Source organism: Austrofundulus limnaeus, unplaced genomic scaffold (assembly GCF_001266775.1).
Source record: "Austrofundulus limnaeus strain Quisiro unplaced genomic scaffold, Austrofundulus_limnaeus-1.0 Scaffold20, whole genome shotgun sequence".
Lineage (NCBI taxonomy): Eukaryota > Metazoa > Chordata > Actinopteri > Cyprinodontiformes > Rivulidae > Austrofundulus > Austrofundulus limnaeus.
The window spans coordinates 857,390-873,413 of NW_013952422.1; the positions used below are offsets into that span (position 1 = coordinate 857,390).

Sequence of the window (16,024 nt, forward strand, 5' to 3'; positions counted from 1 at the left end):
ATTATAACTTGTGTTTTTATTCATATAATATTTGTATGTTTATTCTGTTCATATATCTAAAAATAAATTACTTTATTTTGAGAGATCTGTTCAGGTCACAAGTTCTTTTCTCATTCATGATCAGAGGGGTGTTTCATTATTTCCTGATTTCCTTCTGCAAGATCTTGTGGGACATGACTTTTATGAGATTAAGCTGGTATTAATCTCATGGAGCAGGTTCTTACACTCATGGTACTGAATGTGGTGGAAAAATTGTTTCTGGATATAAATCTTTGTTTGTTTTAATTGATAAAGTTATATAATAAATTATATAAGTTCAGACCATTTACCATTCAACCTACATAATTACAGTGCTGCTAATACTGATCGGGGTAGGGTTGAGCAAAACTGGAAAAAAAATTGATCATGATTAATTGTGGCATTTAGCTAATAATGATTAATATGATGGTCAGTCGTGTTTGCATTTGAGCGACTGTAGCCTTGGTCCACATTCTCTGGATCAGTCACTTGTTAAAATAGTTCCTTAAACTCAACAGTGTTGTTCTAAAGCAGGTTCTGTAGTTAGTATGTCAATCTTTTTTGGAAGTGGGTGAAAGGACCTATTTTCTTGTTTTAAAAGGTTTTCTGTTTATCCAAGGAGCTGTCAATTTGAACTAAAAAGTGCTGAATATAAAGTTTCTAATCTTGAGTTTCTCTTCTTTTTGGGAGCCAAACAAAGCAAACAAATCTCCCTCCTTCCCCTGCCTTCTAAATAACTGTTAGGGTTCAATGTCTATACTTCTCATAATTTTAAACATTTCACTTTTAAGTATACCTAACAACTGTCATTTAATAATACCCGTTTGTATGTTTTAACATTAACAGCGACCTTAGAAGACTTTTGTCTTGAGCACTTACTGACACAGGTCATTTAAGTTCAGGAAATGACTACTTTGAAGCCATCTTCACCATGTAGTCAGCCTTTTTTCATGTCTATTGGTTAACATGCTGTATTCCTGTGGATAATTCTGGTGTTGTCCAATTTCTGTTTCACAGTTCCTATTCCTATGGCCCAGATAAATATCACAGGCAAAAAAAAAACCCAAAACAAAAAACACGTTGACTTAACAGTTTTATTGTCATATATACAACACGTGATGCTGGAGGTTTGACCCATGTGTCTGAAAATAAAACAAGCTGTGCTGTAAAGCCTGACCTAACAAGACTGAATAGAGCAATAAACTGGATTAAAGATTACTTTCCCTTTTCTGGTAATAATTAATGACGTTGTGCTCTTTATTAAACAAGACACCATTCTGACAAAATGCTGCAACTTTAGCCACTTTCTGTCAAACAGAACATGAAGTATTCTGTCACTCGCCTCAACACGTCAACATGTTCTTAGAATGACGGGAGGATAAGGAGTGTACTTCCACAGTCCATTTCCTCTTTGATAAGAACATTTTTAGCCTTGGTAAAACAGAATCAAATGATTTAGGAAGAGTATTTCTTAGAGTAATGAAATCATACTGAAAGCATAATTAAGAAAGTACACTTTTAGTGGAGTTCTAAATGGATATAAAAAGCGGTAAGTCTTCTACTAGAGTATGAGCGTAATAAGAAGTGAGTGCTATTTCTGTAAGGCTGCAGCTTTTGCAAGGCCTGACATTACATTCATACTTTTCCTAATCTAAATTTGATTGAAAAATTGCTTCAAAAAACAAAGTGTGTGTGAATACCTGAAGCTTATTTCAACATTATAATTTCAAGAACTTTCTAAATAAACAATGGATTGAAGGACTTTGTTTTGATAAACTGCCTCCAGATAGTTTGGATGTCCAAGTGTCTTTTTAAGGAAGTGCTTGAAGAATCTAAACCAGAGAAAAGTGACATAACGGGGCAAAAATCTCCTATTAATCATCTCTTAGGACTTGTGTAGTGCTGTTCTAAATGTCAACAGTCCTCTCACTGAACAAAACCATAAATGAATCGGTGAAAAGGAAAGTGGAGCTGTTTTAGTTTTACCTTTTGCTACATTTTAGATTCTGGAAAGGAGTTGATTTAGAAAAGAAGTGCACTGAAATCAATGCTTAGAAAAAGTGGCTCTTATACTGTATCTTTGGATTACGAATTACAGCTTATTTTCGAATAATGTACACAAAGAGCAAATGTTTAAACTCAAATTTTATGCATCTACACAAGAAATTTAAATAAACTAAAACTTCTAAAAACTATAAACCAATTTTCAAAACTGATGCTGCAAGCAAAATCGACTACAATTAGTCACATTTAGAACAACATTTGTTTTTTATTGGGTGATTTACTTTGGTTTACACTTATTATAAAACTAAAATGTTTAATGTTTCATTTTGCTTCCAGTACCCAAACACACCAGATTGCATACAGCTGTGGAATGGTACCATTTTCAGATGGCATTCCCACGATTAAACAGAAGTCTTCTTCCTTTGATGTGGAGATGGAATGACAGGACAAGCAAAGGAGAGAGTTTTGCTGTCGACATGTTTTACAGCTTAGAAAGTGTGCATGCTTTGCCTCCATTTGTCTCCGTCTGACACACGAGAGCTGCTCTTCACTGAAAATATGTCTGCCTAACAACACACCTGAACCAGAACACACAGTTATGTCTTCTCCCCTCCAAGTAAACAGGTGACCACCTCCATTTCCTTCTGTGTATCTCACGTCTCTGCCTGCTTTTTCTTAGCATTGTGTGGAAAAGAATGTGGGTGTGGACCGGTGCACCTTTTCCTAATTAAATTACCCAACACACTGGCTCCATGCCCTCCCCCTTTGTGCTTTCGCCTCTTGTCTATTCAAAGATCTCAACTTAAATTTCACTTTTCATCCTGTTTGGCTGCTCCTCAGCTTCTACTTCTCCAGCCCTCGCTCTGCCTGCAACAACAGCTTTCTGTAACACTACCTGCCCTAAACTGATGAAAAGTGCACTATGAACTATATATGAGGATCTGGGTAACATGATGTTACAGAGTATTTTGTAGGATTTGTGTTTGTCAAACCTTTACCTCTGTAGAGTCAAGCTGAGGTTGCCTGTACAGGCCTTAATCTTGTTCTGGGCCTCGAGGTGATTCATGCGTTCTGAGGAAATCCCATTAATAGAAAGGATGATGTCTCCGATGCTCATCCCAGCTTTGACTGCCTTGCCCCCTTCATTCAGCTGCAAAGGCAGAACAAAATTAGAGAAGTACATTCACCATAAAAAGACCAGATTTATTCATGCCAGCTGTTCATAAATTGCCTTTTCAAATCAAGAAATGTTCATTTGTGAAGGTTTCTGTTCTACTTTATCATGCACAGCTGCATTGGTTTTCCTTCAGGGGCTGAATTACTTTGTTGCAACATTTCACCAAGTCATTCCACAGAAAATGTGGTAGATTCGTATTCTGCTGACTCATTACTTGTAATCACCAAGCGAAGTGATCCCTTTTCCGTTTCCTGCTTTAAGCAGGCCTTATCGGGAAGATAAGCATCTTATTCTCCTCACCAAATTAAAACATCACAGCATTTGTGGAATGGGATCCTACATCTGCTGAAACAATCTGCCATAAAAAAGCTAAATGTCCCTTTAACAAATAAAAGATAACAGATGAAAACTATGTGGTTTCAAAGTTTACACCTTGTAAGAAAAAATATAAAACTTACATAAAACTGAATTTCTACGGATTAACCTCTTATAAGTATCCAAAGTTATGCTGACTTAAAGAAATCTGATCACACTAAAATAATAGTTCTTACAGTTGCATACAATCAAACAAATAAAATGCTGCAAAAATATTGTCAAATTAAAAAGAGTATAATATGGGTCATCAAAGGTTAGAAGTGATAAAACCTACAGTGTTCATATTCATTGAATTTTAACAGATTTTTGTGACTTAAACTCCAAAAATAAACACTGAAGTTGTGAATATATGCCAATTACATTAAAGTAAATAACCTAGAATAAGCTTTTCTTGATGAAGTGCAAATTCTTATTCACTGCATTTCATGGAATAACTTTATTTTATTAGTTAATATCACACTGACGATAAAAACACAATTTATCTGTCCGCAGATGTGAGCGATTTTCTACATGTTCCAAAGCAAATAAAAAGTGAGAACTTTTTAGTATGGGTGATAAAATAAATAAATAAATCAAAGCGGAACTGTCATGCCTGGTGGTTGTGATTAAGAGAGAAACAACGAGCTCTTAAATGTGTCAAAGGGAGAAGTCAAAGTTTAGGCCTGTTGAGGTTAGTCAGGTCTTCCATCCATTTCCACCTTGTTATAACTTGCATTAAAAACCATGAAGAATGTAATAAAACTATGATGACGCAAGGGTCCTTTTCCAACTGTGATGACAAATGAGTGATTATGTACAGTAAATCTGTACACACCCTATCAATCATTCCGCACACTATTAACACCTGAACTTTCTTACTTACAAAAAGACTGTGCTCTTTACTTTACGGTTTCCTGCAATCATTTTTGATGCCATCTTTTAATAAAATGACAAACATTACTTCATGAAAAGGACTTAATTTTGTCTGCATAGGTAGGAGCTGAAAGTTGTAAAAAAAAATAATTTAAAAGAAAAAAGAACGAAAACAAAAATTTTACACAGAACATCTAAAATACATTTGTGACATTGCTTTTATCCGTTATTTTCAGTCTGTTTTCTTTAGTCCCAAACAGCTGAGTGTAGCTGAAACTCAGACAAAAAAAAAAAAAAAAAACCAAGATATCCTTTTCTCACTGCTAAAGAACGCATTCAGGTTAAGGAACGCTTAAGCACAGCCATTGTTCCCTTGTGTTTACCTTCATCACAGTCAAATAAAGGAAAAGAATGGAACGGAGAAAGAGAAAGAATGAGGAAGTGACTGCATCTGTGGCAGTGTTTGCCACATTTTTCTGGACTCGGGCTTCCCTTCTCTCATTTACAACGGGATGAGTGGCAGGAAGTGCAGAGCGCAAAGCCGAGACTGATGTATGCATACCAACGTCTAGGGCGTCTATAGAGCAGCCACATGCCAAATACCACTCACAAAAGGCCGGGTACTCGATGCACACAGGCATGAGCTGCAACTGAAACACACATTAAATCATGTGACTTACCTAACAGCATTTACTCAGTCTGACTGGTGTACTTTTATTAAAGTAATTAAATGGTATTTAGTGCTACAAAGTGGTTTTAGGAGCACTAGAATAAATCATCTGCCTCCACTCACACTAAACAGCTTCATGGAGCAACAGAAGAGAAAAGCTGAAGTTTTTTATGCTGATGTTGATAAATGTGTTGGTCCCTCTACAGCTCAATGAAACAATCCTTCAAGTAAAATCAATTGTCTAATCTGTATTTGCATGTTGTTAGTGTGTGACGACAAATGTAAAAAGTGATTTGATGATTATTTTACCAAAATTTGCTGGTAGTCTGAACAGATACCTTTTTAAAAAATAAAATTCTAGGAGAAGTTTATGGCTATGTTCACAATGCAGGTTTTAATGCTTGATTCCAATTTCATTTTTTGCAAAAAGTGACATGTTGTAAGTAAAGTATCAGTCCAGTAACTTTAGTATCGATGCAGTCCGAGACAGACATTACAATCATGTTTCTGTGAATTCTCAGTCATCCAGGACACGGAAAATTAAAAGAACAAAGAAGAAGCAACTGAGCTTCTGCTCTGTAGCTGAAAATGTGCGGAGCTCCAAGATTTACACTGCACAAGGTTAGTATCAATATTCTCAAGTGTTTGAGTGATCCACTCACTGCCATCTCACTGAAGTATAGTCAGATGAAATGAGAACAGAGTTCGGACTGAGGTCACTTTCAAAAACATCCAGTGTGTTCAGTTTAATACAACATACTGAAAGGGCCTGAGTCGGATTCGGGGAAAAAAAAAATCGAATGTCGTGTTCACACTGTCAGGAAAAAAACTGATATGATGCACTGAGGAAAAATGAAATAAAATAAAATAAAAATCGTATTTAAAAAAATTGTATATCATTCATGATAATACCGGTAAAAAAATAACTTTCCTGGGAAAATAAATTATATCATATGCTAATTTCATGACAGACATCATTTTGCCCATGTCAGAGAACCTGCTCGTTTTCTGTTGCTGTCTTGTTAAAGCCGCCCAGTCTGATACAGGTTTAAACAGACCCTGCTTTCAACAAAACAAACGAACCCCACAGCTTTATCCAGTCAGAGCAGAGCAGGGTGGGTCTTTCTGATGTCGGTGCAGCAGTCTGCAGGATAAACACCGGTCAGCCTGCAGCTCCTGTCTTGAGTGAGAAAACCCTGTCCTCCACACTTCTATCCTGAGCTACCCAAGACGTTGGTATCTAAAATCTAACACACTATATGTTTGTGTTCAGAGCGTCGTTATCCAACAGATATGTCCAACTTTGCTCACGTGAAGAAACTCCTCTCCTCGTCGACAGCACTGTTACAGGAGCGCGGCGTGCACAGGCTGAGTTGTTTTGTGAGAGACACTGTATCAGCTCTTCCAAAATATTAACTCAGATGAACACTTGTTTGCCCCAGTATAGAAAAGATGAGTCTCCGCTTAGCGTTAGGCACCACCCCCCACCCCACAAAAAATAAAAATAAAAAAAAATAACCGCTATGTTCTTTTTGTAGTTTCTTATATTTAGAACCATACTGTGACTGAACTGCTCTGTGATTCAATAAATGATCAAATATAAAGAATACATAGTATCAAATGATTACATGAGCTCTCTAAATAATATCATTTTGAAATAAATTGTTATTTTAATAGAGAAATCAGTCAGTCTAACAAATGAAAACATGTAGATAAGTTATTTTGTGAAGTACAAAAGATATATTTGGTACATTTTTAAAAATATAAAGTTATAGTACATACATACACAATGTGTGACAAGTTATGGACATGGTTGAATATTTGTATGACTATATCTGACTCAAGTCTTGCCAAAAAAGTTTTTTTTATTAAATATATTAAAACACTAAAATGACCAATAAAAAACTACAGAAAAGCTGTTTAAAATCAAACTCTTCCTTACAAATCCCTTTGGTCCAATTGGTTCAGGTTAAATTTCTTGTATAATGCTTCATTAGAGAATACTAAACTGTGTACTTTGACTAAAAACATGGACACAATGTATAATGTTGTGACTAAACTATACTGTGTACTTGTGTGTGGTAGTGGTAATAGTTATTGTGCATTTATCGTTAGAGGTAAACTGTTCAATATATTGTGATATTGATTTTAGGCCATATCGCCCAGCCCTATATTTGGGTCACATTTGCCTGCAGTGTGACCGTAGCCTATAAAACTAATTAAACAACTGACAACTACCTTTAGGGGGTCTTCACAGTGAGTCATCTTCCACCTCACTCTATCCTCTCTGTCCTCACTCCAACTTCCTCCATGTCCTCTAACTGCATCCATATACTGTATGTTCTGTCTTTTTCCTGGCAGAGTCCCTCCTCTGAACATGTTCAAACCATCTCAGTCTGGCTTCTCTAATTTCATCTCCCAGTCATTCAACCTGTGCTGTACCTCTAATGAGCTCATTCCTAATCTTATCAATCATCATCACTCCCAAGTGGAGCCTCAACATCTTCAACTTCCAGTTCTGCCTCCTGCTGAATAGGAAAAATAAGAGCTGAAACTTTGTTTTTGTAGAGACCAGACAATCCTATTTAGCTCTACATGACGATTCCATCAACAGTAGCATTTCAAGACATGGAAAAAAAATAAGAGCAGCTTCTGTAAAAGTCCAAAATTTGAATGAGGTTGAGAGTGTTTGATGCTTCAGTCTGCAGTGAACAAAGAGGACTTTGTAAATCCCAGTTCCTCGCATTCAAACAGTCTTCCTCGTGAGGATACAAAACAAATAGTTGAGTAAGAATCCTTGGAATGTGGAATGTGCAATCTATAAAAGGCAAATCAAGAGAAGTCTGAGACACTCGTGACAAAGAGCACACAAGTAATAAACAGCAACCTTGGCTGTGCAACCAGAGTTCAGTCCAGAGAGGACAGTTTAACTTTGGGTTTACTGAATTATTTTTAGCTGTATCATATTATTTAATGGAAATCACGCCAATTTGTTACGGTTTCTATTTTTCCTGCCATATAATTTAACTAAATAAAAAGGCCATCAGAGCAGTTTGGAATTATGCTTTCCAAATGAGTATCTGTCCAACTGTTTACATGATTATGAATGCAGCCGCAGAGTAGTGAAAATGCAGTTTTGTGGGTTTTCTTCGTATCCCGCTGGTGATTTTACTGCTGTGGAGAAACTATTAATGGCTGGTTCTTCGGGTGTAACACTGTGAATGTAGTTATTATTAGAAACAGAACTTAAGATTTATGGCATCATAAGAAAAAAAAAAGTTCAGAACAGTTCCAAACTAAAGATTATTTAGATTTAGTCAGTGCAATAATTTAAAGTCATACTGCTTTATTATAGGGATCCTAACAAACTCTTGCAGGTCAGTGTGTAACTTCCTGCCTTTAGTATGAAGTAAGAAAAAAGGGCTGTGGTTGTTTCACATCTCAGAAACCCTGTTACAGGAAGTGTCTCATGGTAAGAGCTGGAAAGTCAGAAAGATGCATGTCATGTCAGCAATGAATAGAGTAGGAGGAGACCTTATAAGGAGAAGTCTTGGGCCTGACGTTATATCCTCACAAACATGCAAGGCAAACCAGACTCAACCACTCTCACCACATCATTATATTGTTGCCTGATATTAAAATATTAATATGCAGCTCAGTTTGTAACACAGTGGGTTTTATAAAACAAAAGTAAAATTGTGGATCCCAAAGAATCCAGACATTCTGAAGCTTTTTAAATTCCTGAAGTCACACACCCCTGCTGTTAGATATTCCCTGATAAAGCTGCTGTCTACATTTGCACGTTAAAAATTCATTAGTCACATTAGTGACAGTCATGTTTATCTTTTACCTCAACCAGTGACATTCACAAAACTCTAATTAGCCCGTTTTGAGGACTTAAAGAAATCAAGCAACTTTTTTGTGGGGACATTTAAGCTATCCTGCATGTTTTAGAGTTTTTTTCTGTTCCAACCAGGCTTCTTCAGAACTTAAAGAGGCGATTCAGTCACTGAAACTGGTGTGTTGGAGAAGGGAAACAAGTGAAGACCTCCATGTACTCCATCCGAAGCCAAACAGTTGATGTGCGGTCACGTGTTTGTTTGGCGTTCTGTTTTGCACATATCTTTGATAGCCCTTGAGACACACCACCAAAGTAGATTTTGGTCCTAAGCATAGTACAGACTATTTTTTATGAGTGACTAAAAAAGGGGGGGAATATAATTAGAGTTTTATCATCTTAAATTAGATTTTTTTAGGTGTTTGTTTCCATCCAATCTCACTTTTGTCACTCACTTTAAGGGTTGTTGGAAGGCTAAAACCTGTAATAGCAGCCACAAGGTAAGAGGCTGTCCAAGAGATAAATCCACTACAAGCTGAAAAATATCTATAAAGTGCAAAATATGATGCCAGTGGCTCCTGATTAATGGTTTTCTTGTGACAAGCTGGCAAGCGAAAGCGTGTTGAACAGTAGCAGCACAGGGTGTTTGGGAGGGAACCCAAATAGCTCTGCTTTTTCTTCTTGCAGCCAAACATCTCAATTAAGAACATGAACAGAGGTGGATGAATGGTTGTCATGGTTTGACCCCCTCTTTTTTTTACAACATCAGTCTGGCCGCTAGATTCGATGCCAGGGAAATCTTTCAAGGAGCTTTTAGTCTAATTGCCATGACAACGCAAACAAAAACACTCAAGAGAAATACCGACCCCACGCTGCATACTAAATGCTCTTCAGTCAGGTCAGGAACCGAGCCAGCTGGTTCAACCTGCTGAGCCAAGAGATAGGAAAAGGTTTTTAGACCTGTGGGGCTTGAGCTCTAAAGTGACCAGCATCCATGGTTGGTGCAACTCTTTGGTTTTGAATTGGACATTTTAAAGTATTCATCAGCTAATGGGAAGGTTAGGGTCCAATGATTTCTGCGATGTGGAAAACGCAGACAGAATAACAGAATTTACCAAACAAAATGGAAACCAGTATAAAATGCTGAATCCCATGGAATTCACTGAGGTATTTTGGCTGCTGCCGCTCCCTGTACCTGAAGATACCTGATTATACACCTGAGATGACTTCTCCTCTCCAGACAGACAGAAAAAATTAAATATAAATAGATCAACAGTGGCAAAGAGCCTCGCTGAAACACCAACGTCCTCCAAAATTCTGAAGCTTAGTGCTAAGTTTAACTGATTTTTATGAAACTGGAGAACAACCTTTCTGTAAGTTTTGTCAGAACACGATTGACTGGACACGTAAGAATGCATGTCAGAACCACTTCCAGTCAAAGACTCGCATCAGAAACAGAGGAGACAAGCTACAGCGAGCCAGACAGGCCTACAAATTTGTCAACATTCAGCTATGAGCCAGGGATAAGTTTATCAAAAGATTTTGTTGCTTTGTGCCAAATCAGATATTTCTTTAGAAAAAAAATGAAGCTTTGTTTGTCTATTTTTTTCTGCCAAAACAGAAATCGATCATAGATCTTATTTAATAGGCAAGTGTGCACAAATTGTTACTGTTTGTAGGTTTTGTTTCCATAAGAGACATACAGTATTTATTTAGTTCAACTCTAAAGCATCTTCATTTTATAAAATAACTTAATGTGAGATTCTATTTTTAACACGTTTTTTGTTCTTTAAAAAGATAAATACTTTTAAATACTTATCAAAAGGCATTTTATATTCTGCTGAATCAGTTATTGAAAGTCAAACAGTAAATTTTGAACTCTGTGGCTATATTTATCAAACTGTTTTTCACTTTATTCTTTCTAGGTTAATACATTTAGTTAGAATGAAAATATGGAATTCAGAAAAAAAAATTTAAAAGTTGAATTTAAAAACAATAGAAAATGGAAAAAAAAGTAAATTTGTGAAAAAATAAAAACTAATTTTACAGGGCCTTACAAGATAGTGATGTTTCTCTTACTGCTTCAGTAACTGGATCTTGCTACAGTGTGTATATGAATACTTAGGAATTTTACTACATGGAAAAAATAAAGAAAATTTTCCCCTTGTAAATGTTCCATCCTGAAATATGCGAGTGTCTCAAATCAAAATCAAGTGACAGTACTAACACTTTAAAGCTCTGCCATATTACAAAACAGAGTGGAAACAGATGCCTTAATACAACCTAAGACACACAGTCACAAACCAATCAAACTGGGATCAAACACATGCAGATAGCAGCCTCTATTAGATCCATACCCAACCTGAATGCATCTCGGGAAACCACTTTGTTGCATGAGTATTATCAAAAGCATCTATCTCAACTTTAAACCTTTTTTTTGTAATCACGCAAGAAAAGCCACAATAAATGAGTTTAAATAAAACAGAAGGCTTTTGGGGGAAAAAAAGTTGATCTATTTCGCAGCCAAGCAGCACAGACTACAAGCCGTGTGGTTTCCTAAAATGCAGGCTATGTTTTTTTTCACAGCTTGCTTTGATTTTTGTCTGCACCCAAACTCAACCAGTAGTTATACTCCGTGCCAGACAGGAGGAGTGGTTTTCATTCAAGGACATGAATTTATTTTAAACAGTAATGTAAAATAATACAACAACTGGTTTTCCCCCTAACAATCCAGCAGCAGTCTGTCATTTTCTTCTTCTTTAATTGACTGTTCATGTTGTAGGGGTCGCCACGGCGAGATATCATCCTCCATCTGTACTCACTTCAACTACCTCCATATTTTCTCTAACTGCATCCATGCAGTCTTTGCCTTTTTCCTGGCAGATGCATCTGTAACATCCTTCCACCACCACTGCCTCCTCTGCACATGTTCAAACCATCTCAGTCTGGCCTCTTTAAACTTTATCTCCCAGTTGTTCAACCTGTTCTTTACCTCTGATCTCAGTTTTAATCTTAACCATTCTTGTCACTACCAAAGAGAACCTCAGCATCTTCAGCTCTGCCACTTCCTTTTCTGTCTCCTGTCTTTCTTTTAAACCCCTGTGCTCCAGCAATGTCCCCTTCAAACTGTTTGTATTTTGTTCAAAGTCATCTTTTGTTATGAATAAAAAGCACTTCAAGCAGCTCCAGCTCTCTAAAGGTCGCAGCTATTTTAAAGTGGTTTATACAAGTCTGTCAAGTCTGCAGAGAGGAAATTAAACTGCGCTTCTGGCCAGCCTCTCGACTTCTGGATTTAAAGGTTTTCAGAAAAATGTCTGGGAAGAATAACGGGTGGTGAGTGAAGAGCATGTGTAAAACTAGATCAAAGAGTGCAGTGAAGGGGTGTTTCAAACAAAATTACATTCACAATGTAGACAAAAAAAACTACAACAACTGGACACCATTAAAAATAAATACTTAGACAACACAATTTACCTCTGGCTTTACCTACATGATTAAATACCCCTTTTGACACAGACAACCTAATTTTAAACTATAAAAGAGCACATCTGGAGCTAGAGAGCTATATGCAAACACAAGCTAAATTTAGCTTCTGCTTTTTAAGCCAAACCCCTTAGAACAACAAATTAAAAAAAACATGCAATAAAGGAGTGAGAAAAATTATAATGTAGACCTCTATAAGTTTAGTGCGACTTTGTTAACGTAACAGTAGCAATATTTTGAGTGTGTTTTCCAGCTGTGGAAGCCTTTTTAAAAAGAAATGGAATAACCACAGACTAATAACTGTGAAACGATCTAAAATAAGACCCCCTTACAATTACATATTTAGTCCTACATTCATAAATCATTCATAAAGGTGGTAGTCTCAGTTAAACCATCAACCACACAGCGTCAAATTCTTAAAATATGTTAAGTTTTATTTGACCTTATATTTTTAACATCATTTCTAACGTCAAGCTGTAACATTCATTATAAAGATTATCTAATACTTAAAGCATGTTTCTGTTTTTACACACTGAACTTTGTATTTCGACTCAAAATGAGTCAGAACGGGTCTCAGACTTTCATTAAGTGTTATAAGAACACAAAGATTAAAAAAAGTAAAAAAATAAAATAAAATAAAATAAAAAAGAAATCTGAATTATTTTCTATGGTTGTCCTAAAACCAGTCACATATTTAGTGCTTTAGCCAGCTCAGTTCCACGTGGTCAGCATATGTAAAGTCATTACGTCATTACTCCATGGCAACACCATTCATCTGAGTGAAATAAAGCCTAACTTGAATGTGTTGTCAACTGATGCATTTTCTTCACAGCAGAAGTAGCAGGTTTCTAATGAGCCTGAAAATTAGCCTGATGTCAACCCAATTTTTTCCTCACTTAATGAAGGAACTGAAGCAATGACTAAACTGTTGGCAGATGTAAAAGTTGTAGAATCTACTCATTTAAAAAAAACACATAACCAAGACTGAACTGTAACAAACTAAATGTGCATAGTGTGAAATAATCAGTAATCAAGAAGTGCTTTTCTGTTTTACATTTAGTACCTCCTATGAGATTCCGTGATTGGCTGTTTATTTTGAGACTTAGGCTTTCAGCTAAGATGAATTAAGAAATGGCTTAAGCTTCCTCTTAGAGCCTAAAGAACAAAAACATTGAGCTGTTTGCCAAGATGCAGTTCACCTAGATTTAAAATAGTTACGTTTTTGTAAAATATAGTATAACACATCAGAGATCTGTTCAATCAAGAAATTTATTCGCAAGTACTCTAAGAATGTAACCCCCCAAAATTGGGGCTTCACTGTCTACTTATGTTTCTGTTGTAGTTTCATTATCTGGTTTACACAAACTGAAAAATTATATCCGTATTTTACTTTCACCTATTTCAGTGCACATTCATTTCTATTCTATTTCAATATAAAATTAGCCAGAGCAGTTCAGAGTCCGTTGCTCTTTAAATTAATTTTATAAAGATTGTGTTCAGTAAAAACATGATGATGACGACGACGACGACCTTTAATCAGTCTGAGTTTGTATATTTAATTAGCTAGGAAATTTTAGTCTTTAGACAGAAAATGTTCACTTGGAACTTAATTTATTAATACGATTTTAACACACATAAATCAGTTATTGTCAGTCCTGATTTCTAAAGATTCGCATAAAAAAGCTGCCAAAAAATCCTAATTGATTGACCTCTAATATCTTGTATTATGATGCATTTAATCCATACTGAATTCAAACTTCCTGTAGTAAACTGAAGGCTAATTTATTATGCAAATTTTCATAAACCTTGAAGCGAATAATTAAACGTGCAAAAAAAAAGTGTTGACATATTAAAAGTTATAGGTTGTAAAGCATCTAATCTGTTTATGAGAGAATAATTGCTTCATGCTTCATTCATCAGCTGTTTTCACAGTGACAACAGAGCGACTGACAACATAATGTCCTGCATGCCAGTATTATCACAACAGCAGGATATAAAAATAGTCTGGAAAGCAATGTTGGCCTTTCAGTACTCTTTGTGTAACTATGTCCCAACACAGATGATCATGTTACCAAATAGAAAAGACGTGATTTCTTTCTGCACATGATGCACACAGTTCTGTAAGTGATCCCACCAACTACAAATAAACAGAGGAACTGACCTTGGCCATGACACAGAGATTAGCCTTTCAAAACAGGAAACGGCAAGAAGTGAATGACACGGTTCATTCCACAGAGGCCCAAGTTGTCCTTAGAGCACAGTCTGTACTGGTGGAGGACAAGCTGCCTACTTTTAATTGTGTTTTACAATTAGAACGACGTGTATAACCGAAACCCTTCAGTCAACTTTGAAAACAGACTTCTACAAGACTAAGAATTAAATGCAAAGAAAGTTGTCTTTGTTTTTTCTTCAGCAACCACAGTCCTTCAGTGAAGTTCTCCTAAAGCATGTAAATAAATAATGGGACGACGTATACACGGAGGCCAAGACTACTATTTCTTGGAGACAATAAGTCATCCAGTGGGCTGATCGTGGCTTGAAAGATCCTGGTTAGTCCACTCTGAATTTATGAAGCAGAAAGTCCCAAATAGTTATTACAGCACCACTGTGGCTCTCTAGAGTTACATTCAAACTGCTTTCACAGCAACGCTCGGTCTCCTGCGTCTCTAATCAGGATAAATACCAGGGAAGAGGACAGGACATTCAGCTCTCAACTGAATAACTAAAATGACAGGAACAGCCATTAACATCAGTCTTCTTCATTCATCAAATTCGCTCTTTATTTTTCAAATGAACAGATAATGCAATCAAAACATGTAATGGTGTTTTGACAACAATACATGACAGGAGGCAAGTAAAAATCCTTTTATGTAAAGATCATGAGCTGTTAAATAAGGTGTCTAAATCCAGAAACAAGTGTCCCACAGAAAGCAAAAGGGAACTTTTGTCACCGATGAGGCAAACGGCAAAATGTACGTGACAGAATTCCTTTGAGGTGACCGTCATGAAGTGAAGAGTTTGCAAGAGTGTGTGTGTTCCACTCACCCGTGAGATGGTGAGGGGCAAACAGAAGTCCTTCCCCCCTTGCAGTCTGAAGCCCCAGGGGGCGGGGCCAGCCAGAGAGACGCTGTAGCTGCTGCTCATGATGCACCTGGAAACAAAAACAGACACCTTTCATGGAGATGCAAACTCGCATCAGCAAGGACGTAATCAGGCCGGGGTGAACAAAGATGTCTCATACAAAACAAGCCTTGATTATCGTGATGGCTCTAGAGATGATCTTAGGGAATATTCCTGCCGTGTGTGGTGTGTTAAGAGTATGTGTGTATATGTGTCTGGTTGTGTGTATGGGTGTGAGTGTTTTGTGTATATTACTTAGTGAGGTTGTAATTATTGTACGTATGCGTGTATGTGTCAGTATGTGTGTGTATATGTGTATATACACATGTCTATATGTGCGTGCATGTGTGTTATATATATTTATTTATTTATGTTTGGTTGCTGGGTGTTTGTTTTCTTCATTCTCTGATGGTCAGATGTCGGGTGTGTTGTCTTGTGTGTTAATGGTGTACATTTCACATGTTGTCGAATTTCTATCAGTTTCTCT

General features: G+C 36.6%; 1 protein-coding gene across 1 annotated transcript in view; it reads right to left on the bottom strand.

The window, feature by feature from the left end:
- The window catches only part of pdlim5b (PDZ and LIM domain 5b), a gene marked incomplete at its 5' end in the record, with an annotated part of 32,358 nt that extends 16,790 nt beyond the window's left edge, over positions 1-15,568 (bottom strand). Inside the window, 2 exon segments of the mRNA XM_014003717.1 lie at positions 3,021-3,172; positions 15,463-15,568. Of these exon segments, the coding sequence (XP_013859171.1) occupies positions 3,021-3,172; positions 15,463-15,568 (258 nt within the window).
- Positions 15,569-16,024: the final 456 nt, after the last annotated feature.